General features: G+C 41.1%; 1 protein-coding gene and 1 pseudogene across 1 annotated transcript; one reads left to right on the top strand and one right to left on the bottom strand.

Annotated features, from left to right (window-relative positions):
• The first annotated feature begins 15 nt into the window (after positions 1 to 15).
• Positions 16 to 27,003, top strand: Fam241a (family with sequence similarity 241 member A). The gene is made up of 2 exons (XM_050157273.1): positions 16 to 306; positions 25,033 to 27,003. Exons 1-2 carry the CDS (start codon positions 163 to 165, stop codon positions 25,276 to 25,278), a joined length of 390 nt encoding a protein of 129 aa, XP_050013230.1. The 5' UTR covers positions 16 to 162; the 3' UTR covers positions 25,279 to 27,003.
• Positions 14,852 to 25,026, bottom strand: LOC126510529 (mortality factor 4-like protein 2; annotated as a pseudogene).

Genomic DNA, 27,003 nt, shown 5'->3' with positions numbered 1-27,003 from the left:
TTGGGGCGGGGCGAGTGGCTGACAGGAGGGGCGGGCGGCTCCAGCACTTCTGGCGCCCAGGCCGGTGGGTGCGCTTCTGGGGTTCGCGTCCGCGCCGGGCTGTCGAGCGGGATCCCGGTGTGGCCAGCGGCGGCCGTGCTGGCGGACGGTGTCAGCGGCGGGATGTGTTCGGCCGGGGAGCTGCTGCGGGGCGGCGCCGGCAGCGGGGAGCGCGACGAGGACGGGGCGGCGCCGGCAGAGCCGGCGGAGGAGCGGGAGCCCCGGGCGAGCCCGCGGCGCAGGCGGCGGCAGGACGAGGGCGAGCAGGTGAGCGCGGGCCGCGGGCAGGCGGCTGGGCACGCGGCGAGCAGTTGACGGGCGGGGCCGGGCTCCGTGGACGTGCCCTCCGGTGCCGCACCTGAAAACCCCGGGCAACTTGCGCTCCGCGGGCCCTCCGCTTGGATTCAGAGCCCTGCACGCGCCCTGGACGGTGTGGGCGGCCGGCCGGCACAGCGGGTGGGGAAGCATGTGTCGGTGCCTGCCGGGGTGACACTGGGACTCTCCCGTAGCAAGTTTCGCAGCCCCACCGAGCAGAGCTCAACTTCATTTTAGAAGTGAAAAAAGAAAATCACCAACGCGAAGGAAGCTTTACTAAGAAGCCAGACATAATAGAGAGAGAAACTGGGTACTTTTTAAGTTCTCTGAATTTGATCTCATTTTGAACGTAAAAATTGAACTCTACGTAGGACGATTTTTTTATAGGCAGTTACAGTAATTAGCTACTCAAAAATCTTCCCAATAAGCAGCCCTTTAGAAATCACATAAGTAAGACCATACTACTGGAATAATCAGTTAATCCGTGTCTATTGCCATCACTCTCCGTTTTTGTCCTTTATTCTCACATTTCGAAAACTCTAGTATCACTAAATAAATCATCAACTAAATACATTAGTAAAATAAAAACATTTCAATATATTGAGAAACAGATACAATGCAGTGTGGCCTTGAGCTTGGTCACCTTGCGCAGAGTAATTGTTCATCTGTGTGACAGTATAGGAGCTAGGGACAGAAGCAAATAATTGGTAGCTAGGAGATCTTGCTGGCTGCCTTTCTGGGGGCATTCCTATCCAGCTGTCCCATGCCTGACTCAGTAGATGGGGTCTTGATTTCCTCTTACTGTAGTTGCTCAACTGGAAAAGAGGGCCACTAAAACTCCTTTTCCCAAAGGAGATGTAGGGATGGTTGTCATGACATCTGGGAACTACTTCTCTGGACTTTACCAAGGCGATGACATGGACAGCATCAGGAACTCTATCTAGTCTTACTGGGACTGTCACTAGAACTAAGAAAATGATGAAACAAAAGATTAAATATACGTTCTAGGGAAGAGATACCCTATCTCATACCTGCTTGCTTCCGTGTGTTGTGAAATTTCCTTTTTCTGCTCTCCTTAGACTGTGTTACTTGTGTCGCTTTATTTTGGCTACATTATTTACCTGCACACTCACTCACGATCATGGAGAAAACACACCTGAAATCTTGCCATATCTGTCCCTGGGAACCTCTTATCAGGAAGTCAGAATTGGTACAGCCCACTGATGCAGAAAGCAAACTTTTGTGAGCCATCATATTTTGGTAACAGTATCACAAAGCCTGTTTTCTATGGGTTTTTTTTTTTTTGCAACCTGCAAATGAAATTTAGAAATCTATGTAATGTCACATAGAACTATCTTTAGACATACAATATCTGAAGGAGAATACAGCTGACAACTATAAAACATATTCCAACGAGTCATTTTGATTTTTTTATTATGGAGATAGTCCCTTGTTCATTTTTTTTTGTTGTTGTTGTTGTTGGTTTTAAGGGTGCCAGGACTCCAGATTACAAACGGGATAATTGTGGAAAATTGCTTCTTACATTATTTAAAGTTTACACTGAAAATTTCCATAAAACCAATGATAGAAACCAAAATGGTGAGACGCGATCCAAGTATCCTGATTTCAAGCTAGTTAGCTTGAAATGAGGCAGGGGCCATTTTCCTGCTGTCTTTCAGCTTAGAGCGTTCACTTGGTCTGAAGTTCAGAGTCTCAGCCTCCTAGAAGTCAAGAGGGGACTGAAGGCCACAGCCCTCCTGGGTGGGGTCACTGTGGTTTGCCCCAGAATTACCTGGAGTGTGTTTCTCAGCTTTTTGCCCCTTCCTAGTCCTGTGTGTTTTGTATCTCATTCTGTTTTCTGTTTCCTTTTCTGATAAGAAACAGGCCCCTCCCCTGGGTTCCTTCCCAGCCTCTAGTCTCCAAAGGCTTCTCTCCCATCCTTTACAGTCTGTCCTTAGCTCGTACTCTGAAGAAAAGCTAAGTAGTATTCTAGCCTGAGTCTTTGCAGGCAGGATGATTGACAAGGGAAATATGGCTAAAATCAGGTACCTTTAAGAAGAAAGCCTTGAGAAACAGTAACTGTGCCTGGTTAGAAGTACAAGCCAAGCCTCATGGAGAGATAGGCAAGAGGGAGGAGCAATGTGTGCTGCTCCCCGGGCAACCGAAGGGACTGGGCATGGCTCTACCACATATGTTGATAATTGCATTCATGAGACATGATCCAAGTATACTGATGACAGTGACCACGTGGTGGTTTTATGGAAGATAAGTGTCCCACTTGATAGCTGGAAGGCTAAAGCTCTCTGGGTTTTATTCTGTGTCCGTAATGTCAGCGGCATTTACTTTTATTACAGCGTAGATTGCCATTCACAATATCCTGAGATGGCTGTATTTACAGGAAGACATTTTATTTATTGTACAAGTGATGTGTACTTCAGAAATTTAAAAAGTGCATATGAAGAAAACAAATGCTGGTAAGGAACTGGTCCGATACCCTCAAGTCAAGCATTGGTGTTACCGTAGTGCTGTGTTTTCCCTTACGGATCCAAGTAGGCATCATGTGCTTTAACCAAGTTTTCTATCCGATTGCATAGATTTGGAAGTTGACATTATTTCCCATGTCGGAAACGTCCCAGGAAGGAATGATTTTTTTTCAGAGCTCCCTAGTAGTCTGTTCTCCTAACAGTGTTCACTTGTGGCTTCAAACTTTCTTAAATAATGCTGTATAAAAAAATCCACTACTAATCATAACACTTCTGTGCTGGAATAGATTCCTAGAAAGTGGAAAAAGTAGGTCAGAGAGTCAGACTCCTAGAAGTGACTTGAAGCAGCCCTAAGAATGCTCTTTTTTGCTGTTTTGTTTGGTTTGGTTTTTTTGTGCAGCTCTGGCTGGCCTGGAATTTATAGAGATCCACCTGCTTCCTTTAAAATAATGATGCTTCATTTCTGGTTTTTGCCTTTTGCAGCGTCTAGACTTTTACAAAAAAATGATACTGGCTTAGAAATTTAAGTAAATAAGAGGGACTTCCATGACAGTATTTATCAGAGCTTTTCACAGACGATCTGGAAATTTTAGTGGGGTAGCCTTTGTGTCCTTTTTGATCTTACTGTTAGAGGTAGGAGTCGCTATGGATTGTGGGTCCAGAGTACGTAGGTCTGTACTTAGAACTGAAGCTTTTGGTGAGTAAATTAACCCTCCTCTGTGGGCTTCAGTTTCTTCATTTGTATAATGAGAATTAGCATGATGTCGGCCTCGTAGGAGGGTTGGGGGACCACACAATAATAATGTATGAAAAGTACACATGGAGTGATCCTTAGTATGTTAGCTAGCTAGCACACAAGTGTTAGTGGTGAGACCCAGAGGGTTGGGGGGACCACACAATAATAATGTATGTAAAGTACACATAGAGCGATCCTTAGTATGTTAGCTAGTACACAAGTGTTAGCCGTGAGACCTAATTGTCAAGTAAGCCAGAACTGAAAAGCAAGCCGGCCAGAGTGGTTTTTAAGATTTTCCACTCCTGTGGTTAACAGGGAGCCTGGGCTGAAGCTGCTCTCGAGTGGCACCCTCGTACGTGAGCAGTAGGTATCATTGTTTGCTAGGATTTTGATGCAGCTAATCTGAAGTAAGGTCTCACATTTGGCCTCTCCTAACAGATTTCTCGGGTGGTGTCGGTGCCGTGACCACAGACCACACTTTGGCAAGGAAATGGGGGGAAATATAAGCACACCAACCCACAGTATGCACTGTACTTGCCCTTCAGCCATGGTATCAGGCACAGATGTATGTAAGGAAGGAATTTAACACTTTTTCCCTCGAGTGTCTATTTGAACTCGCGGTAAAGCAAGAGTTCAGAGGCAAGGCAGGCTGACAAGGCAAGGGATTTGCTCTTGATCCTATTGTCTGTGCCAGAGCAGAGGAGAACCCCGGGTCTCTAGACTTCAAAGCCAGTTCTCTTATCTTAGACACCGTCACTGTCGTGGAGAACAGTCTCTGATAGTTCTATTGCTTTCCCTTAGATTATTTGTGTAGCTCAAAACTTTGTCTATACCCACATTGCTTCATATCTCTTAGAAGCAGTTTGCAAACAAAATTGTGCTGATGCTGAGTTTAGATGATCGATTGTTCTCAACTGAAGACAGTGTATATAGCCTTGGGATCCATGTGACAATGTGTTGATGGTTTTGGTTGTTGATACATGGTGTAGTAGGTGCTATAAGGTATCCAGTAGAAGTGGCCAGGAATACTGCTAAACAGCCTGTGATATAGAAAACAGACCCCTTGGGATGACTAGTTCTGACTGACAACATCACTGGATTAAGAAAGAGTAAAGTAGGAGTACACACTTGTACTCCTAGCCCGGACGGACAGTGAGTTCAAAGTCATCTTAGACTGTGTGGTGACTGAGACTGTCTAGAGAAGGAGGAATGCATGGATTAGTAAAACACACCTCTGGGCAGTCTGCAAGGTCCCAGGTTAGAGACAGTTAGATTGCAAAGCTCTTACCTAGTGATCCTACAATGGATTCATATTATGGTAACCCTGGGAGGTAGGGAACACCTCTTCTTGTGTGTATACTTCTTTTTCTGCTCCGGCTGTCTGGTGGGAACTGTTCTCTGCCACACCCTCTACCCTAACTCTGAATCCATGAGCCAAAATAAATCCTTGCTTCTTTAAGGTATCTAGGTCAGCAGCTTTGATCAGAGTGAGGGAAAGGAACCAATACCACCGCAAAGGTACTGTCTGGCTTAGAATGCCAGCCATGCCAAACCCTGCTCAAAAATTCGAGGTGGGTAAGTGCGGTGCTGTGGAGGTGTAGGAAGTAATTACCCTGATAGTCTGTCCCCAAAAGAGAAGTAAAAATAGCTTATATCTTGTCCTGAAGTCTATATTCCCAGCAGATAATCCCAACTGACCACTTATTTCTTTGTCTCTGCTAGAACATCTAAAACTTGCCTTGCCTCCTCCACATTCTTTTCTGCGATTTTCCTATTGGGCTCATTGCCCCGTGGCCGTCTGTCCCCTTCCATTCTCCTCTACTGCGTGCGCTTTTCCACTTCTCTGCCTCTTCTTTGTGGTATGCGGTTTTTACTGTGATAGTTCAAAGTCTGAACCCTGGCTTTCCTGCCTTCTTAACCTGAGTCTGACGACCAGTTTCCTCGTGTGTAATAGGTATAGTGCCATCCACCCCTTCAGTGAGATGCTCTTTATACGAAATGCCCAGCGCACAGTGGGTCTTCAGTAAATATTAACTCATTTCTACTCCACGTTTCCTCCTTTTCACCTTTCCCTCGGCTCTATTCTTATCCGCCTCAACTAATCACACTATACAACTGCATTTTAGTAAATGTTACTCTCTACTTTATGGAAGTAATGCTACCTATTGAATAAGTACTCCAATTTTCTGATCTAAAAAGTTAGATAAATTGTTCCATAATTGTCTAAGGAAAACCTCATCAACTTAATTTTTTTAAAAATAAAGATCTTAAATTGAATTTTTTTTCCTCTTTGTATGTCACTAATCTTTGACAAGAGAAAGAATAACCGCGATAACATTTTCTCGCTCTCCTACTTGAGAGAAATGATAAAGCAAGATGCAAGGGCGCGGTTGAAGACACCACGACTGTCAGGACGCCTCAGGGGCATAAGTAGAAACCTTGGCTTTGTCTGTACCTCTGCACCTTAGTCTGCTATCTTCAGGTTTTGTTCTCTTTGGGCTCACAGTCTTATCTTCAATAGCGATCATTTATCTGCAAAAAAACGTATTACTTATGGGGTGTGTATGTGTGTGTGTGCACGCGTGTGTGTGTGTGTGTGTGTGTGTGTGTGTGTGTGTGCCTGTGTAAGGGAATGGGTAAGATGTCTGAAAATTAGCTTAATTTGAGCAGATAAACTGGATTTTCAATAAACTCGATATAAAATGTATTTTCCACTCAGCAATCTAATTTTTCCCTGCATCTAAAGGGCTTTTCTGTTTTCATTTAACATCATTAGCATCTGCCCTTAATCTTGGCCTAGGAAGAGGAAATGGCCGGCCTTGCCTGTGCCTGTTTTCCCACAGCAACAGCTGCAGCTTATCAGCATTCTGATCAAAAAGAAAGCCTAGTGCAAGTGCTCCGAACTTTGGGGAAATGAAGAACAAAATCATTGATATCTACTGTTGAAACATAAGCTTAATTGAAGTTTTGTTATATTTCCTTTGATGTATTTCTCTGAATTCCAGTTTTAGGGGATAGTTTTCATTCTTCCAATTAGTAAAAATTACTTTAATCCCTTTGATCATATTTTCACCCACATATGTGCAGACTGTCTACAGAGGTAAGAATTTCCATCTGAGATCTTGGGCGTTACAAATTTCCTCAGTCTTTCCCAGAATTTCTCATTCCATCGTTTTCATAGGTGATTTTTCATATGGCAGAAAGCGATCTTACACTGCTATGAACTGATAATTAGGAGAAAAGTTCCAGTGTAGGAGAAGTGTGTGACTTCAGCCAGTGCCTTCGTAGTGACTTCTAGCTTCTGTGTACACTACCGTCTCCTGTTTCCTACGAAGTCCTGTCGTATTTCAGTCATGAGTTTGTTTTTTATCATATAACCATCCTCTTCTTCTGCAACTGTGTTACTCTCTTGGATAACCGTCAGTGAAGCCGAGCATACTTTTGGATATCGTGTTATTTTGCGTTTGTCACTATGAATTATGACTTTAAAGTCACTGGCGACGATTAGATACAATTAAAGCCAAATAAAAATTCTAGTATTTCTCAGCTCATACTAATTTCAAAGACTACTTAAGATCCAGCTCAATAGTTTCAGTGACTTTTATCTATTCCTCAACAAGTCCGTGTACCTTTATTGGCTCTGTCTAGTTTAGAGGGAGATGGGTATAAAAGAATACTGTAACTCTGCACATGGTGACACATGACTAGCACCTATAAACACTGGACGGTTATATAACGTGAAGTGCTATGATTGGGTAAAGCTTTATAAAGTTAGTGATCATAAGTCTGTATCATTGTTACATCTGTAGGAAGCGAAAATGTAGCATGTGCAGTAAACATGAAGCATATCCAGTCCTGTTAGAAATAAAAGAACTCAGGGTAGGGAGCTAGGAGAGGATCTTGGAGGAGTTGGGGGAGGGGAAAATATGATCAAAATCTATTATTTGAAATTCCCTAAGAACAAATAAAAATATATAAAAAAAGAAAAAATTAAAATACCAGAGTGACTTTTCACCTCAAGTTATCAAAGAATAAAACAAGATGAGTGGTGTGGGTGTGAGTTTATAGCAATAAAGTCCAAAATAAGAACATTCTCCAAGAGGCACAAGTGAGTCCAGTCTTCTGGTGAGAAACCCATTTCCCACCACATCACAGTCACAACAGCTCAAGTGTACAGGAAAAGGTGTGGTCATTATCCTTAGCCCAGATCTGTAAGGTGTATTATAAATCATAAGTAAATTTCATATTTAGTGATATGTCCTGTCCCCTTTTGAATGCATTGATCAGTGTTACAAGTGCGTTTAACAATGTAATGGAAACGGTGTAACAATTGTGACAATTGTGGATGTTTCTACAGTCCCATAGAGTCTGTCTTTAGCTGCTCTATATTTGCTTACTGCTTTAAAACTCAGTTGCTTTAACAACCTGGCCATATACTAAAAGTGGGCTCCTCCTATCCACTTATATTGAACGTTAATTGCTTTCGAAAAAGATTGTACTACAGAAAGTTTTCTGCATTCTGTCTGTTGTTTGTTTTTGGTTTTGCTTGCATATTTTCCCTTGGTGGCTTTTCATCTATTCAATCAAAAGTTCACAGTGGAGTCACCTACTGTTTTCTGGCCCTGCTCTAGGGTGGTATCCACATAAAAATATTTTTAAATTTTTCCTTTAATTAATCTAGCACTACACATGGGGTGAGGGGAGACTAAACAGAAAGGTACTAGTTGATCAGTGGATTATCGGGACTGTGAAAAAATAAAAGTGGAGAAGGTGGCTAGGGATGACGGACATAGATGGGATTGTTGTTTAGGATGAGCGATCCCAGAAAGGTCCCCTGAGGTGATGGCGGACACACTCAGAGACCTGCTCTGCTGTGCTTCAACTCCCTAGTAGGGCAGAATCGGTCCAAGGCTCCCTTTTAGCGACTGTGATAACATAGCTCCCCAATCCAGGTTCTCAATTTTTTTTCCCAGACATCCTTTTGCTTCTCTGTATTTTATTACTATTTTACTCATTTCTACTGTAGCAAGTTCAAATCCTTCTGGAAAAAAAATCCAAGGATAAGTAAATTTCTCTTGACCATGATATGACTTAAGAAACAAATCATTTTAACTGTTAAGGGGTGGAGACAGAGACATTAGGAGGAGTTCAAGGTCATACTCAGCCATATAGCCAGGTAGCATACCACCTTGGGCTAAATAAGACCCTGTCTCAAAAAATGCACCTTCATCATATAAACTATATCAGCATAAATAATATCATTAAAGTAGATGAAATCTCAATCGAGAGAAAGTATGAAGTAAATAAGATCACCTCCAAGTACATGAGTTTCTAACATATGCCTCAGAAGGAAATGACTTGGCAAAAGTAGAGCAAAGGATGAAAGAGGAAGATGTCGAGAAAGAGCAGCAGACTTTTCAGTTACACTTCAGACAGTGCAGTTTGCTAAAGCAGGGTTTCCTGGAGAGAAAAACAATTTGAGAGCAAGTGATTGAGTGAACTTGTTGTATTTGGGGCTCCAGGACATCTGCTAGAAAGTGTTGAATTTGGGGTTCCAGGATCTGCTAGGAAGTGTTGAACTGCAGTTGAGCGTATCAGTCAAGAACCCTGGAGAGCTGCACGGGCTCAGAAGCAGTGCTCTGAGCTGCCTCTCGGGATTAGGAAGGCATGGGCAGCCATGTTTAACTATGAGGATCTAGATGTGTGCCTGCCTTTCTTTACACACACTAAACAGCATGGTGACAGGGAGCTGCTTTGCATACCTCGCTGCGCCTGCCTTGCTTGTGATGTGTAGTCGATCCTTTGCTAAACTGGAGCAAATTGATACGAGTCAAGGATTGTGAATCATCAGAGTTAGTGTTTAGCAATCCAAGTTAGGTGGTACTCAGGTACACCAAGAGCCAGGGTGGGGTTTCCTGGAAGAAAGCAGCCATCAGTCAATCTATCAAGTTCATAGCGTCCTGTCTGCCTCAAGCAGAGCATAACACGTCCTGCACAAAATACCAGGCAAAACTTGCCATGAAGAAATGTTTTAGTTTTGGAATGTTACTGTAAACTGTGTATCTAAGCACAAAGTCCCCAGCGTCATCATTCACCTAAAACAATGAATAGACTGATAAACCAGCTGACTTTACTTTATTTACATGTGCTATTTTCAAACATTTTTTCCATAAGAAATGCAATAAATCCATGTTCTTTTCTTTTTAATTATTCTCTTAATCATTCACATTAACATACAAAGTATCAAGCTTCACCATGGCCTATGAATATCACATGTATATCATCCTCCTTGCTTCTCACTTCTTCCTCACTCCCACTGTCTCTGCCCCTGCAGCTGGTCTCTTCCCTCCTCCCAGCTAGTCTCCACTTCTGCTTTTCTCCCTTGTCCTCTCTCCTGCCTCTCACGATTTCGTCCTCCCTCCTCATGATGCATTTTCTATTTGTAAGACTTACGCATGAACACATACACAGATTTAAACCTAGCCTCCCCATCTAAAGAAAACATAGTATTTCTCTGTCTGGGTCTGACTTACACCCTTTAACATAATGGTTTCCAACTCCAGCTATTTCCTATAAATGTCAGTTTTAGTTTTCATTTTCCCAATGACTAAAGATATTAAATACTTTTTCATGTTTGTTTGCTATATGCATTTTTTAAAAAGTATTGTCCAGTCTGTTTTCCCATTTATTGACTGATGGGTTGGGTATTTAATTTTTGCTGTTCTTTTTATACCCTTGCTATTAATCCCTTCTAATGTGCAATCCACCAAGATTCCCCCCCCCCCATCAAATTTTATTTAGAGTCACAGTAGCAGAAACAGCTGGCCGTAAACTTACTTCTTAGAATTGTTTTTTACTTTATTATAAAAATTCTGGTAAGTTATGCTTTTATTTTCAGTTGATTCTATGAATTTTTAAATTGCCTGCCTTATTTCTTCAGTGACTTTTTGGTCATTCAAGAGTGTTTTGTTTGTATCTAAGATTTGTACACTTTCTGTGGTCCGTGTGTGTGTGTGTGTGTGTGTGTGTGTGTGTGTGTGTGTGTGTGTAGGTATGCATTCACATGTGTGGATACTAGAGGTCCACATTGGGTGCATTGGGTGTTACTCCTCTGGACAATGATCTACTTTGTGTTTTGAGACCTGGAGCTCAGCAATTAGACTAGGCTGGCTGGCCAGAAAGAACCCAGGGCACCACCTATCTCCATTTTTCCAGTGCTGGAGATACACGTATGCCAATAACTCCTGGCTTCTTATTTGGGTACAGGGAGCCAAACCTGAGTCCTCGTGCTTGCCCGGCAAACACTACCAAATGCCCAGCTTCCCAGCCTGTCTGAGATCTCTATTTACCAAATGCCCAGCTACCCAGCCTGTCTGAGATCTCTATTTACCAAATGCCCGGCTTCCTAGCCTGTCTGAGATCTCAGTTTACCAAATGCCCAGTTTCCCAGCCTGTCTGAGGTCTTGCTTCCTAAGGTGTCTACGTTTGTGCCACTGTGATCTAATAAGATACAAGAAATTATTTTAACCATCTTATATGTGTCAAAGCTTGCTTTTTGACCTAGACTGTGCTCTGTTTTGAAGAAGAATCTGTCTTTGGTTACTGAGAAAAAAAATGTTTATCTTGTATCTGTTGGATGAAATACTCTGAAAATACTTGTTTAGTTTGATATACTATAATCTGACTGATATTTCCTTGTTGCCTTTCAGTGTTAGTGACCTTACTGGGGGTGAGAGTGGCAAATTGGAGTCACCCTCTGCTTTTGTATCTAGATCCTTTTGACCTTTATATCCACTATGTCCCCTAGTTGTTTGCTTTATGAAACTGGAAACCCCAACATTGGGTGTATTTACTCACAGCTGTTAACTGTTCTCAAGGAAGTGTTCTCCTTACTAATAAACAGTAACCTCCTTTAGCTTTTCTTAAGAACCTTGTAGATAATAATGTACCCAAAATATCTACTTTACCAGGTATCAAAATAACTGTGCCAGCACGTTCGGGGTTTCCATTCACTTCACAGTTTGTTTTTTATCCTTCAACTCTCAGTCTGTGGGTGTTTCTTGGAGACAGCAGATAGTTGAATCTTTTTATTTTTTGAGATTAGTCAGCTAGTCTGCATCTGTTGATGAGTTCGGGCACGCCACTGACATTTATTCACCCCCCCCCTTGGGAGAGATTTGCTAATTCCTGTAATTTTCTGGATGTTTTTCTTATTAGATTGTCTGTTCTTTCCTCTCTCCCATGTCAGCATTAGGAGTTAGCTGCTTATCATGTTGGACATGATGGATTCCTTCCTAGCTCTCATTACTTCTTTGGCTCTTCTTGTGAACTGTGTTCTTGTGAGAGAGACTTTCTTCCTTCTCTCTGTGCTTCTCAGCCAGGCATCTTCTGCAGTGCTGGCTTATAGTCACGAACTGCCTTTCCTTTGCTTGTCTTGATATGTTCTTATTTGTCTGTCCATTTTAAAGAACAGCCTTGCTAGAAAAAGCAATGTTGGTTGGCAATTATTTGCTTTCTGGCCTTGAAATGTAACAATTCCAGACTCTTTTTGGCTTTTGGAATTGCTGACAAGACATCTGATACTATTCTGATGTTTCTGCCTCTGTTTGTGACTTGGTTTTTTTTTTTCTTTCAGTTTTCAAGATATGTCTTGTATTTTTTTAAGACTCACTGTTTTTACATTATGTGTATGTGTGTATGTTTGTAAATGTCTGGGGTGCATTTCCTGTGTAGGCCAGAAGAGGGCATCAGATACTCTGGAGCTAGGTAACAAGCAGCTGGGAATCACCGTGATGTAGGTGCTGGGAACTGAACTGGAGTCCCCTGGAAAAGCAGCAAGCACTTTTAACCAGTGAGCCGTCTCTCCAGTCCCAAATTTTTAATTTTGATATCATGACCATAACATGGTATAGAGAAATTCTAACTTGGTCATGCATGTTTCTCATGTTTGAATGTCGTACCTTCCTCTAAATTTGAGAGGTTTCCTGCTATAATGTCCTTGAATAGATTCACTAGATCTGTAGTTAACCTCCTTTTAGAGTTCAGGCAGGCGTTAAGTTTCTCTGCTGATGTTTGAATGCACTGTTCATTCACCCTGTCTTCCATCCCCAATTCTTTCCTCATGTAGCCTTTCCTTGGCTTGGCCAAGTGTGAGGGTGATGCTGTTAACTGTGTTTTTATTTCAGTGCGGTTCATCCACGGGCCTCGGCCTCAAAGCTTTCAGCCACCAGGGTTCTTGTCAGCTGATGAGACCTGCTGCCAGCCTGTGGCAATGGGCTTCCCTGCCTGAGCCAGTGTCCTCCCATCTGCACCCTTCGGCTTGTCAGTATTAACCCTAACTCTTCCAATTCTCTCTGAGCCTTCTCTTACCTAGGAGTTGTGCCAGGCCGAGTTAAGTCTCTCTGACATGATCTGAGGCCTGTGGAGTCAGTTTTTAACACTAGCTCCTCTCTCAAGATGGTTCCAGGCCCTGTGGGTCATAGAACATGACAAAATGGAATTTCTCTCCACCACTGACCCATATGCCAGAGAAATTACTGCTCACCAAACCCCAGGAGTGGATCTGAGGCTCATGAAAGCTATGGCCTTGTCCTGAGGGTGGGGTTGCCCAGCCTGTACCTTGTTTACCTTCTAGAGTCTTCTATTTCCCTCCCATGGCTAAGGAACAGCATGGAAGAGTGAGTTCATTTTCACTACATTAACCGTCCTGGCTTTCTGATCTTTTCTGGTACCTTTTCATTCCCCTTGTGAGTTTCCCAAGCTCTTCCTTTACTTCTATCCCTGAGGCATGGTCTGTCTTTCCATATTCTGACTCTGCTATCTCACACACAAACCCTTCATTCATTCATTGTACACTTTTCTTTATCTGCGGGGTAGATACCTGCAGATTCTTTAGTGCTGTAAATAATGAAACACTATTAAAACCATTTTCTTCACCTAGTCCAGTGACTGATAACTTAGACACTTCTCTTAGTAAGAACTGCAAAGTTATTTCAGAACAGAAAAGAGCTGACCAAGTCACTAGACGTGACAGAAAGAGCGGTGTACACGACAGAAAGCCTTTGTTGCACAGGATGTAATGAGCAACTCCCAAGCCTCGCTGTATGAATAATATTTGTGTATGTTTTTGAAAAATTGTCAGACTCATAAGTACTGTTGACTTTGTTGAAACAAATCCCACTATAGGCCTTAGAAATTAATGAGAGAAGAATTTTAAAGAAACTTAATTCTAGCAACGGCCATTCATGTTTTTGAATATTTCTTATAAACACCCCAGCATATTCTAAAACAAGAACGACAGAGCTTATTAACATCTGTCAAGCTGTGCTTCCTTGGCCTGGTTACAAACTGGAAAACTCTATTCTAAACTTTAACAGAGGAGTATTTACAAGCCATAGTTTTTAAAAATCCTTTTCAATAGATTATGTTCAGACCACCCAAACAGCGGCACTGTGCTCTGAGGGGCTAGCCCTCGTCTAGACAATGTTTTGTCCATAGCTTCTAACTCTGCAATATCCTTACCTGGTTTTTCTCTAAAGGGAAGCATAGCTTGCCTAATATGAATCTGTTTTAGTTCAACTCAAGATTTTTTATTATTGATATAAAGAATATATCTCTAGGAATAAAAAGTCTATGTTATAGTACAGAATCCATGAGTTCCGTTGGATGTTTTTTCCTTTTTCACTCATTGTGGTCCCATCACCCAGCTCCCTAGTAAATAATATGTACAGAGGCTTCTTCTCTAGTCATCTTTTCTTAAATTATCCCATCTCTCTTTTGTCTCTGGGCTTTTTCCTTTTCTTACTTCTGTATCTCTTACTTTCACTCTTAGTCTGTGGCTGACTATATGGCTGGGTGACTGGCCCCTTGCATCCTCCTCTCCTTCCTTTTCCTGCTCCTTGGTCTCTCCTCCCAGACTTCTGCTTCTGTTTAGTCTCTCTGCCTGACCTGCCTATCCTTTCTCCTGCCTTGCTATTGACCATTCAGCCCTTTATTAGATCAATCAGATGTTTTAGACCGGCAAAGCCTCACAACTTCACAGAGTTAAACAAATGTGACAAAAGAATGCAACACACCGTTGCATCATTAAACAAATGCTCCAAGTGTAGCACATCTTACAATAATATTCTACAACACATGAGTGGACCTGGAGAGATGGTTCAGTGAACCAAGCACTTAGTATACAAGTGAATTTGGATCCTCAGAACCCACATTCTAAAAAAAAAAAAAAAAAAAAAAAAAAAAACTGATAAGTAGTGTATACTCCTGTTATCTTAGCATTTCATATTGGAAGATGGGCGAATGAGACAGGAGAACTGCCAGAATATTGTGGACCGGTTAGCCTGATATGTGCAACAGTGACTTCCATGAGACACGCTTCTCAAACAAGGCAAGGGTGGAGACTTGAAGGTACCCTCTGACTCCCATATTCATGCCATGCACTCATGCACTCTTACACAAACACACGCACAAGCATACAACAAAGCATGCACGTGTAAATAGGAAGACGAGATTATACACTGAATTTTAAACAGAAATAGTAGTATATTTAGGAAGGAGAGTATAAGTAAAATATTTGGATCAATTCCCATGAGAAATTGAATGAACAGTTCTTGAGAAGCGACTGAAAGGATTTGGGAATGTGGGAAAAGTACTAGGAACCATGAGACATGCTCCTCTTATAACAACGTGACTGGACCCAGTAATTACCAGCAACACATAGCAGCCTATCATGAGGAGTAGGGAGAATGGAGATCCTTCAGGAGAAATGAGGAAGAGCAGTGTCTATAAATTCATAATTTCTGTGATAAACTGGGGTTCTAAGTTGCAAGGAGAAAATACAAGCCAAAAGAGCTAAATGTGGAAGCAATGCAGAGGCTTTCAACATTCGTAACTCCTTAGTAGATTGCCATGCGCATCTTCCCTGTACATATGATGTTCTGCCCTATTGCTGCTTTGCATGTCAGTCTCCTCCCGAGGGGGTAACAAGGCATTTTTCAAATCAAGCTTTCTTCTGAGAGGTTGAGGGGGATACGGAATAGGTTTGGATTAAGTGGAAGAAGGAGACTTCAGTGTAAAAGGCCTTAGAGAGGGACTCCCAATTTATTTTATGATGTCTGTAGGCAGCATCACCATGATCATTGGAGCTCATTCTGCAGTCCTTAGCTCTGAGATATTCATACGTATATTGCAACCAAGTCAAGAAACATTTGGTGGGGAAGGGATGGTAGTTAGCTCTGGTTGACTAAATTCATTTCTTTCTTTACTGTGTATAATTAGAAGACTGGAAAAATTACCAATCTGATGTTTCTAGTCTGTTAATTTTATTTTTTTGTGGCAGCCAGGATTGAATTTAGACTACTTTGGTGAACTCTACCACTGGTTTATGAGACAGGTCTCATCAAGTTGCCCCTAAAGACTTTAGAACTTGAGGTCCTCCTGACTCATCCTCCTGAGTGGCTGGGATTTCAGACTTGTGCAGTGTTCCTGTTTCCATGCTTGGTCTTTGTGCCAACTTCTCTTGATTTTTTTTGGTTTTCATCTGACAGACAAGAATAAGATTAAGGTTAGAGAACGGTTTGAATTTGTTTTTCTTTTTATAAAGAAAATTTTAAATCCTGACCAAATCATAAATCTCACAGTTGAGTGAAATATGATAGCCAGCCTCATATAAGGCCATTTAAAATTATTTTTACTAAATAAACTTAATGAAAATATGTATTGCTCAAAACTGTCAAAAACTGATATATGAAGGCCATTAGAATATCAATGATGACATGATTGATTTTATATTGATAAGAAGGCCTTAGGAACATGGTCGTTGGAGCCATGCTGCCAAATGCAGTGCTGAAGTTACATATACCCTTCTCTTCAATTTCTTCCTACTTTGAATATCAATACAATTTAAACTTTGACCCATGAACACTAGACATTTAACAGATTTTACTTTTATTAATGACTGTGTTGTAAAATCAGTTTAAAACTTTATTTCAACATTATCTATTTCTTATTTTTCAAGATTAACAACATATTTCATTTTTGAGATAAAGAGAAAATGGAAGAAATTAATCCTTGCAAGTAATTAAATATTGAAGTAAAGTGTTTTCTTGTTTGTCAGTAGATGACGAAACCTATGTTCTCCAACTAAGAAGCAAGGCCACAGAGGATTTGATTGTCTTAAACAAGATTGTGTGCTGGAGACGATCAAGTTGTTTTCTATGCTACAAATAAATTGACCAGCCCTGCAGAAGGGTAGATAGAATAACAGGCTCTCTGACACGACAGTAGGTTCTCCAAAAGAAGCCTGTGGTACAATTCCACACCATCTGGCAAACTGAAATTGCAAGTTGTTTTAAAGTCCTTTCAGTTAAGCTTTTTATCTTTTTCATTTTTATTTCTTTTTTGAACCATGGAATATAATAGAAGACACTTAAAAACCATTTTTTAAAACATAAAGTTAATATTTGAATATTTGTATTTCACCAGCTCCCTTCTAAATTAATTTTTATTCAAATTAAGCCAAAATACAAAGCACTTTATAACTTTTAAAATATCACATTTCAACCTAAAATATGCTTAATACTAACTTCTTAATACTAACATCTTATACTAGGTTGCTATGCCTTTGAAGTTAAGGTATAGTCATTTGCTTAATAAAGTATTGACATCAGGAGTATTTGTTGAATTGTTGTATTGGATCAACATATTTTTGAAAGCAATAAGATGACAAATTGCTGAATGTAAGTGCCTCACTTTTACTTGTCTTAATGTGTATGTTTTTGTCCTATAAGAATGGAAAGGAGATCGTCTTGACACAGAACATTCTTTGTTTAATTCTGACACCTGAATTTTTTAGTTTTTATGGAACTCTTTCATATATATGTTATTGATAGAAGATATTTTAGTTATACAAAATGGGCTTTTTGCTTTGAAATTTACCAACAAGTTTTATTTAAGATCTAGAATACAATTCCTAAAGTATCGACTTTTCTGAAAACTATGGCTGCACAATAATGCATTGCCTCTACCATGTTAGAACGTGCGTTGGACCCAAGTACAAAAACCAGGAAGCAAGCCACCATCCTTCAACAATTTGAGCAAAGATAGAATGAATGCCTACGGAACAACAAAGATGAATTTGCAGAGAATGGACTGTTTACGTCAATCGAGCACCATTATTTAAAAAACACACACACACACAAATGCATGGGTTTTCAGCTGTATGCATTAAGTTGAACCTTTGGCACTAGGAACCAGGGCATCTTATCATGTAGCGTTAACATATTAGAAAACCGTGTGGTGTCTAAGGGATAGAACCACCAGCATTCAAGCGGTGTTGTCAACTCGGCAACAAAATGTTCTACTGAATTTCTTCTTTGTCTAATCACTGCATGCACTGGTAGCAAATTTGAAATTAGGAAAGGAGCCAGGCACTCCGTTTATTTTCTGTTTACAACGGAACAGAAAACAAACTGAAACATAAGCCCAGTTTTACACTGACAGTTTTGAAGAACATCAATTATACAATGAAAGGACTAAACAGAAGTGTTTACAGATACCAGACAATAGCGAGTGGTCAGTACACCTTCACAGGGCTTTGCATGATACTCAGCAGAAGCCACTTTGTAATCACTGGCAGTAAACAGGCAGAATCCTTTGCCTAGAACTTTAGCGAATCCTGCAAATAGCCCAACAGTAATGCAGGCTTTTCCTAAGGGGCATATAGGCCAACATCACCCCAGTTCTCACAAATAATCTCAGTAGGTGTGGTGCCCCATAGATCTGCGACATTGGCATATCGGGGTGAGCCAGAAGAATCTCAGCATATCGGGGCCTCTCAAACTTGTAGAGCAGCTGAGTGCCCGGCACCACAGTGAAATGCTCTTCCTCCTCCCACAGCTTCATTAACTGCAAATGCCTCATCGGCATTTCCCTGCGCTCTCCTACAGTTGGCATACTCCTCAATAACGGCATCTACATTCTTGTTAGCGGGGAGCTGGAACAACCGCTTCTGCCTAGTAACCGAGTCCCAGTCCTCCACAGCCGCGGCTTTAATTCTTCAGGACTCGTCACTTTCCCTTCCCTTCTTTTCTTAAATGCCTCCTCACTCTCCACAGCCGGGTCTGCCCTGCGCTCTTCTTCTGAGGGGGTTGGGGGAGACTTGGGCACTTCGCTAGCACTACCACCATCTCTGTTGCCGGGAGTCTTCTGCTTGTTCTTCCTTGTCTTCCGCACTGAACCAGAAGGGGGATTCTCAGCAGAGCAAGCCACCCCCCATTTTCCTGGGAGAGCGGATTCAAGATTCTTTGGCTGTGAACCAGCCGACTTCTCTCCTGAGGCAGATCCCGTCAACGTACTTCTCTGCACGTTGCTTCAAGTGGGCTTCTTTAAGTTGTCTTCTTCAGCAGATTGGTGTCCACGAGTTTGAGAAGCCTGCTTTCTGGAACTCATTCAACCCTGTTTTTATTCCAACAGTCTTCCTTCTTTCCCTTCCAAGGACTCCTAGTAACTTCCCAGATGGAATCTTACAGATCTCCTAGGATGGTCTGGAAGGATGTGTTGGGGAATACAACTGGTATTCTGTAAACAGGAATGGTTCTGCCCCCAGGGTCAGATCTCATGGTCCTTACTGTGTAGCAAACTTAGATTTTCTGATGATGACTTGAAACGAGAATCCAGTTCTTTCCGGCAGCCGATGGTTGGTCACTGCTGTTCCTCTAACCACCATCTATACTAAAATGTTTTAACACACAAATTTGTGTATGAAGTTTAATCTGTTAAACACAACTAAGGGAAAAATAGGACAGTTTGGAGATTAGATTCCCGTTAGCTTTCCATGGGCTTAATGAAAACTGAATCAATTACTAACTAAAGAACATGGTAGGATCTACGGAGCAATAAAGGGAAATTGGCTGTTTAATAGTATATGTGAGAATAATGAGAAGGAGCAAAGAGGGCTTTAGAGGACTAAGAACTGTCTGACTAAATAGATTCCCAAAAGTCAAACTTTCATCCCCTGAATTTGACAATCATATGATAATAAAATTTTTTAAAAATACACTCAAGATTGCTTAAAATTCCAGACTCATTTCAGAACACCTGGAATCCTCTGGTTAAGCCTTATAGAAATTGACCTTCAATTTGCCATCAAAAGTAACTAATACCCACAAATAACCAGTATCAAGCTTTTGGAACGATAAGGAACTCAGCAGAGTTCCCTTCCCTGCAGCGCAATAGTTAACTGGTGAGATACTAACCACAGCAATAGTTTAAAGTCTAGAGTGGTTTTAAGGGAGCTGGCAAGTACAGAAACATTTACTGTGTCTTCATGAGAACAGTGTCTGTGGCATTTGAGCGACACCCATGCAGTCATCGCCCCTCGTGGTGCTGCATTGGACTCTCTGTTCCCATCTCTGATCCAGAGCTAGAATTTCACCTGAAAGGTGGCTTCCCGTGTTTCTCACCCCTTCCCCTTCACTCCCAGCTCCCTTTATGGAACTCTTTTCTGTGTAGGCATGACCAGTGGGAGCAGGCCTCTTCAGCCAGCCTGCCCCCCCCCCCCCGCCCCGAGAAAGGGACTATAATTCATAAAGGGGACAGACAAAGAAACAAGCAGCTGTGATCATTGCTTTACATCTGCACCACACTGGACATGTCCACACACACCTTTAACCCCAGCACTCAGGAGGCAGAGGCTGGCATACGACAGCCTGGTCTACATAGCAAAGTCCTGTCTCAAAAGAAAAAAAAATATATTGCTTAAAAAAATGGAGGAACCAAAGGACTGAATTTTCTTCTGAGACTTCTGAAGTTGAAAACACAGTAATCCAAATGTAAGTCAACAGAACTATTTACTCTCCAAATCTGCGGGGCAACTCCAGTCGCATCAGTATAGAAGTAATGGGATACTGAGCAGAAAGAAAGGACAGAACATTTAAAATAAAACTCCTCAAACTTGATGAAAAAGTTTAAGGTACACATAACTCAGGCAAATCCAAGTAGCATAAACACGAGAAGATACACAGATATGCATTTGTTAAAAGGTAGAAAGGTAGAAAACCATAAAAGCAACAGGAGGAAAACAATTGATCACATACAAGAGAACTTGAGGAAACTAACAACTGACTTAGAAACTGTCACTGTGCTAAGTGGAGGAAAGAGATTGGTTGAGAGCGAGCAGAGGCCAGTAGACCAGAATGCCAGTGAAGCCGAAAACCAGTCCACAGAAGCAGCTGATAAAGCTGAGAAAATCCATCTAGCTTTGAGCTGCCATCTACTTCTTTACTCTTCTAAGAGTAAAGCTCAGTTCTCAAACTCTTCACAAATGCTGTCCAAAAAAAATTTCTCTTTTATATGTGTACTTGCAATAAATTTACCTTTCTTATTATAACTTTCATGGGTTCGTATTACTGAAAATAAATCCAATCTTAGTTTTTACTAAATTGATTTGTATCTTCTGAACATTTACAATATGGTTTATCTATATTTTTGCATGCAGTATTTTTAAACCGCCTTGTTTTTTGTTAGCAGGCTTATGGAACCTGACCTCTTTATACTTGGATTCTAAAATATGTAATTATTTTAAGGATTCTTCTCAAAACTCCTACTTAAAGTCTTACCTTTAATTTGTTATAATTGAGAAGGATTTTGAGGGCTAGCAAAAAGGCTCAACTGGTAAAGCTGCTTGCTGCACAAGCCTGGCAACATGCGCTCAGTCCCCAGAACCCATGTAAATGTGGAAGGAGAGGACCATCTACACAAAATCATCCTCTGGTCACCACGTGTGTGCCGTGTATACCCACCCAAACATCACACACTCGTGCATTCGTACACACACACACACTTGCATGCAACAATAGTAAGAAGTAACAGAAAACTTTTAAAAGAATTTTGAATAGGTTGGGTCACTCTTGTATTTTCGTGTGTGTCTTCAATCATGGACAAACAAGGGCTGTCAGGGCCTCACTGAGAACACTCTCTGGCAGTCCCGTGTAACCCTAAAAGGAGCCGTCCGCTTGACAAACGTTCTTCATTAGAGCCTCACATACAAAGAAGAAAGTCTGGCAGAAACACAGATGATTAATGTCACAGCGGGGAAAGCTCCATCTGTGTCTCTGCTTCGGTTTACTGTGCGTGCGAATTAGATTTTCCTTCTGCAACTATGCTAGGTGTATTTCTTCATTCTCGCTGCCCTTTTTTGACACTTTAGTGTGAATTCCAGTCACTACTTTATAAGCTATGAAAATGTGCTAGTCTACAAATAGCATTACCTCATTTCAATTCTTACACGAGATGAAAATAGAAGTCCCAACAGTTTTCCTGTTTGATAAACTTACTTTGAAACTGCTAAAAAGGACGTAAAGCGAGAATCACGCTGACACTCAGTTTGCTCTGCTAATGGGTTAAACTAAATGTTACAGTGGCCTTTTTCCAGAGGTGAAATATACAAACTGTTTCTGAAAACTGAGGTAGTCATCACTTCCTAGACACTAGCAATGAATGGGGATGAGGGTGTGGGTGCTCGCAGTCCTGACCGCTGCTGAGTGTAAGTCAACGCTGGCAACTTCCTCGCCTGTCTATAGACAAACATTGCTGGAGAAATCAGCAAAGGTAGCGCTGTGCCCAGCACATAGTAGGTGCTCGGTGTCGGGACTCCTGCTAGATCGGTAATAGCGCTACTGAAATCACAGTTACCTGGGAAGTAACAAACCTCTGAGAAACATGCAAGGACCCCAGACGTTCTCCGTGGGTACAGAAAGCACTGAGGCCCATGGGACCTTGCAAATTTACCAACACTGCCCATTTCTTCCCTTTGTTTGCGGTGTCATCTTTGGGTCATTAGAACCCCTATTCAGTTCACTGTAGGAGTCTGATGTTTTCACATAACTGCGTTTATGAAAATGCATTTGGGGAGCATTTCCCTAGTAACCTTTTCTTAGTTGGCCACATTGAGCAGCGAGGGGGCAAAATTTAGTAATCATTAAATTTGGCTGATAGGTACATAGTTGCCAATTGTACTTATTTTCTCCAATTTATATATATTTGAAGGATACAATATTACCTGCATTATATATATGCAATATGTATATGTACACATATGCAATAACTACAGCTTGTCCAAATTTACTCTTCCTACCTCGCCATCTCAGTCCACCAACTCTTAAAGGATCCTTGCTGTCGCTACACCTGGACTGTAGAGTTAACTAATTCCCTGCAGGAGTTAAGTATTACAACACCTACCTCTTACCCTGAAAAATTCAGGAACATTCATAGACTTAATTCATTTTACAAAGATATTAAAGAAAACACATATTAGGTTTGGTCTGGATACTTTGTTCATATTAAAACCACAAAAATACTAAAAGTAAAATCTTAGAAACCTTCAAGTTTCTAAACTGGAAGTACAATGCGTACGTAGATAACAACTGATTACAAAGAGGGTTTTTAAGCACTTTAAAAAGAAACCAAAACCGCTATCAACATTATTAAACACTAGAGAAATCAAGATATGGACCCAGAACAATTGCAAGCTAAATCAAAGATTCTTCAAATGCTGCTGTAGAGGGAAATAGCTTAATATCAGACAAAGACAAATTTGCATTAATGCAGTATAGTTATCATGTAGCACATAAAAGTATGAGAAACTGGCCGGGTAGTGGTGGCGCACGCCTTTAATCCCGGCACTCGGGGGAAGAGGCAGGTGGATCTCTTTGAGTTTGAGGCCAGTCTGGTCTACAGGAGCTAGTGCTAGGACAGCCTCCAAAGCTACAGAGAAACCCTGTCTTAAAAAAAAAAGTAAGAGAAACTAATAAATATAAAATTAATCGAAGCAAATTACTTTCTCTCCATCTTGTGGTGTCTTTTTGGTCCTTCTGTTTGCAGAGCCTAATAGGAATCAGAAATGTTTCCAAAATTCCAAAGGACTGTTTTATTGGTCAGTTTTTTGTTACTGTCATGAAATACCAAAGAGAGGCTAATTTGTACAGAAAACCTGTTTTATTTAGCTAATGGTTTGGGATTCTAAAAAAAATCTACCTTGTCTGCCTCACCTCAGGGTAGACTGCAATCTCAAGAGCGATGGCTACATGGTAGGACGGGAATCCAGACAAACACTGAGGTGAAACAAGGTTTAAGCCTTTCCTCACAATCCTCTTGAAAGAACTGATAATTGCTTTTTAGAACCCCCATTTGGCATAACTGCCCACGGAGCCCCACCTAATAAAGCTTTCACCTCCTATCATCATACTAAAGACCAAGACCTCAACACATAAACCTTTGAAGAAACAAATATCAGAACCCCAGAAGTGGGTTGAAAACATTAAGAACTAGCATGATGTTCTGAATTGTAGTAAGACTGGGCAATAAGAAAAATCAGTACTCTTGGAAGATATTGTGGGTGTACATGGAGATTTCCCAGGCGCTGACTTCTTAGTCAGTTTTCTGCCTTGTGTAAAAGTAATCCTATTTCAAAACTTTGTTTCCCCTGTTGAGATTAACAGGAAGCATTTATGGTCTCAGTAGTGTTTTGACAGGAAGCTATGCAAGGGCCCCATGTAAGCCCGCATAGCTGGCTGAGGCTTACAATGAAAGATCGCAACAGCAATGGCTGAAGACTACTCCAACAGTAACTAGGCATCCTCCGGACAGCTGAGCTTGAACGGTTAACGTCTCAGTTTGCTGGAATGTCTTCACCGAGAGAGAGACCAGGAGCCCTGCTTCATGAAACAGGAGATGGGCAGAAAGGTGGCCCTGCAAACAGGTGCTCAGAGAAGAGAAATAAAAGCATCATTCTTCGTCTACATAGGCACCCTGGTGCAATTCCAACCACTGGAGAGTGAGTGGAGGTGAATGAACTGTACCCACGTCTTACAAATCAATGGTCTAGTTGGGGATTTAGCAGTGGTAAGTCTACAAAACTCAATTAGTGCTTTCTCGGTTCTTGAAAGGTAGGACAGACAGTATGTCAATCCCAAGGAACAAGTATTTTATTCTACAAGACAGATTTATCATCTTATATTCTTGGAGACCAGCAGTCTAGGGCAGCAAGGATGTGTTCCTTTCAGAGGTATCAAAGATCTGTCCGTTCTCTCCTCCAGCCTCACAGTCTGCCTACATTCCCCACCCATGGCTCCTCCCTCCCTCTACCAACGAGGAACACAGCATCTTATTATGCTTCGTTCTGACTCCCTACTCTAAAGGTTCTTGTGGTTAGATTAGCCTACAAGGGAGTTCAGGATGACCTTCTTCTCAGCATCAGGGCCTTGCTTGCATCTGGAGACTACCTCTGCTGTGTGAAGTTATGTACTCATGAGTTGTGGGCGTCTTCATAATATGTATTTACTAAATGATTATCACAAGTATACGCCCAGTTATTTGGAGAAGATGTAGTGAGCGCATTGTTATTAAAGGTATTTACATGTTTCTTATGTCCATCTCTTTGTTTTTTTTTTTTTTCTTAAGGATGTTGAAGAATCACAAAACCACCCTGGCGAACCCATTGGAGATGACTACAAAAAGATGGGAACACTTTTTGGTGAACTGAACAAAACCCTCCTCAGCATGGGCTTCACACGGATGTATTTTGGAGAGCGAATTGTGGAACCAGTAGTGGTCATTTTCTTTTGGCTCATGCTATGGTTCCTTGGCCTACAAGCCCTTGGACTAGTTGCTGTTCTTTGCCTTGTCATTATTTATGTACAGCAGTAAAACACTGGACATTTGGTAGCCATGTATGTGGGTGATAGAGCTACAGACTTGGGCTTTTTGAAAGCCAAAGAGTTTGGCATATTTCATATTGTATACTAACTGTTTTGTAATTAAAGTTATAAATGAATTTCTTTAAAATGCAACTTTTTGTTAGTACAAGGATGAATATATATTTTTGACTATATATTAGCTTATTCAAACTCTTTTTCACTCCTGTGATCTGTACCTACCTTTCGACACCTGCTTCCCCATGCCAAATCTGATGGGGCAAATAGCCTGGCATGGAGCAGCAGTGGAGCAATGCAGATCTTGTAAAGTTCCAGTGAATCATTTTGGAAGAAAAAGGAAAAATGAACTAAGAATAAGTTTTAATTGGAAAACTGTTCCACCCCCACCTTCACTGAAAAATCCCATTTGAGGGAGATACTTGTCTGTCTGTCTTCTCTGCATAGTCCAAAACAAGTAAGTGATAACTGCCACACACCACCATGGAGCTATGAAAATGAACGATGCCAGCTGTTTCCTAAAGACTGAAAATACCGTATTTATTATTGGTGGTTAAGTTTGGGGGCTAAATGTAAGTTTTTATGTGTTATACCTGAGCCTTCATTACATTGTAACGTTAGAGATGATTCTGGTGCTCATTTCTTCCTGTGAGTTTTTAAGGCTGCACGCCTGGCAGTGCCTGTAATTTGTACCTAGCCAATTGCATGTTTTTCCTAGAGACGTTCTCAGTGCATTTGTTTCCAAAAGTTTATAATTTTATAGTTCTTTTCTAACAATTATTCTAAGGTTTAAAACAATGCCTTTTTCTGTCATGGCATGGAGTTTTTCCAAAAAAGAATGATTTCTATCTTATAAAAGAAAAAAATCACATCATTTTTCTTTGATATCTGTATTGAAGAATACAAAAGTACAAAATAAAATACATGCTTAAATTGAGAACTCAGTAGCCATTTGTAATATTCTAGGATTAAAGTCAATTGACTAGCCATGTTTTTAATGTTTACTATGGGGTTTTATATTGAAGTAAGCATTTCTTTAAATATACTTTGAAAAATAAAAATGGCTGATACTTTTGGTTTTGTTAAAGAACCTAAAATCTTTATACTTTTATCTAAGAGTCATCTAATTGAACAAAGAAACTTAAATACAAAAATGGGGCAGCGAGGTATTTTTGTTTGGCAGGGCGTTAACTAAAGCAATAGGGTGTTTACTGGGCCACTTTGTAAAGCCCTTACTCATGCCATTTTGAACATTATTCTGTAGGAAATTTCAAAATAGAAAATTATGAAAGCAGGAACACTAACATGTACTGTGCATCTGTGTGTTGTGTATAAACACGGGCCTCTAAAATTTGGCTTTTGAAAAACAAAAAAAAAGTTTGTGCTGTCCGTGTCTTTATTGTGTTCGCGATATTTTTGTAAATCACCTTTCTGAGATGAGTATCAGGGCAGGGTGTTTGGAAAAAGGGCCCTTTGCATCCGGTAGGATTGCAAGGTTCTAACAGAGGCCGGGAGACTTTGCATATGTGCACAAAATGCTAATGAGCACTTTCTTCCCTAGCACTACCAGGAAGGCTGATTTCCTTTCAGAATGCAAAATAAAAGCAGTGGACATAACAGCAGCTCTGGTCCTACCCGTGCTTCTCGTTAGGAATGCTTTAAAGGAAGCCCTAGCATTTATACATAACACCCTCTCAATGCTATGTATGTGCACACTCGT

This window comes from Alexandromys fortis, unplaced genomic scaffold, assembly GCF_014885135.2.
Source record: "Alexandromys fortis isolate MF-2015 unplaced genomic scaffold, M_Fortis_MF-2015_v1.1 scaffold_19, whole genome shotgun sequence".
In the NCBI taxonomy this organism is placed as follows: Eukaryota; Metazoa; Chordata; class Mammalia; order Rodentia; family Cricetidae; genus Alexandromys; species Alexandromys fortis.
The sequence above is the reverse complement of the archived record's forward strand: the minus strand, read 5'-3'. Positions and strand labels throughout refer to the sequence as shown.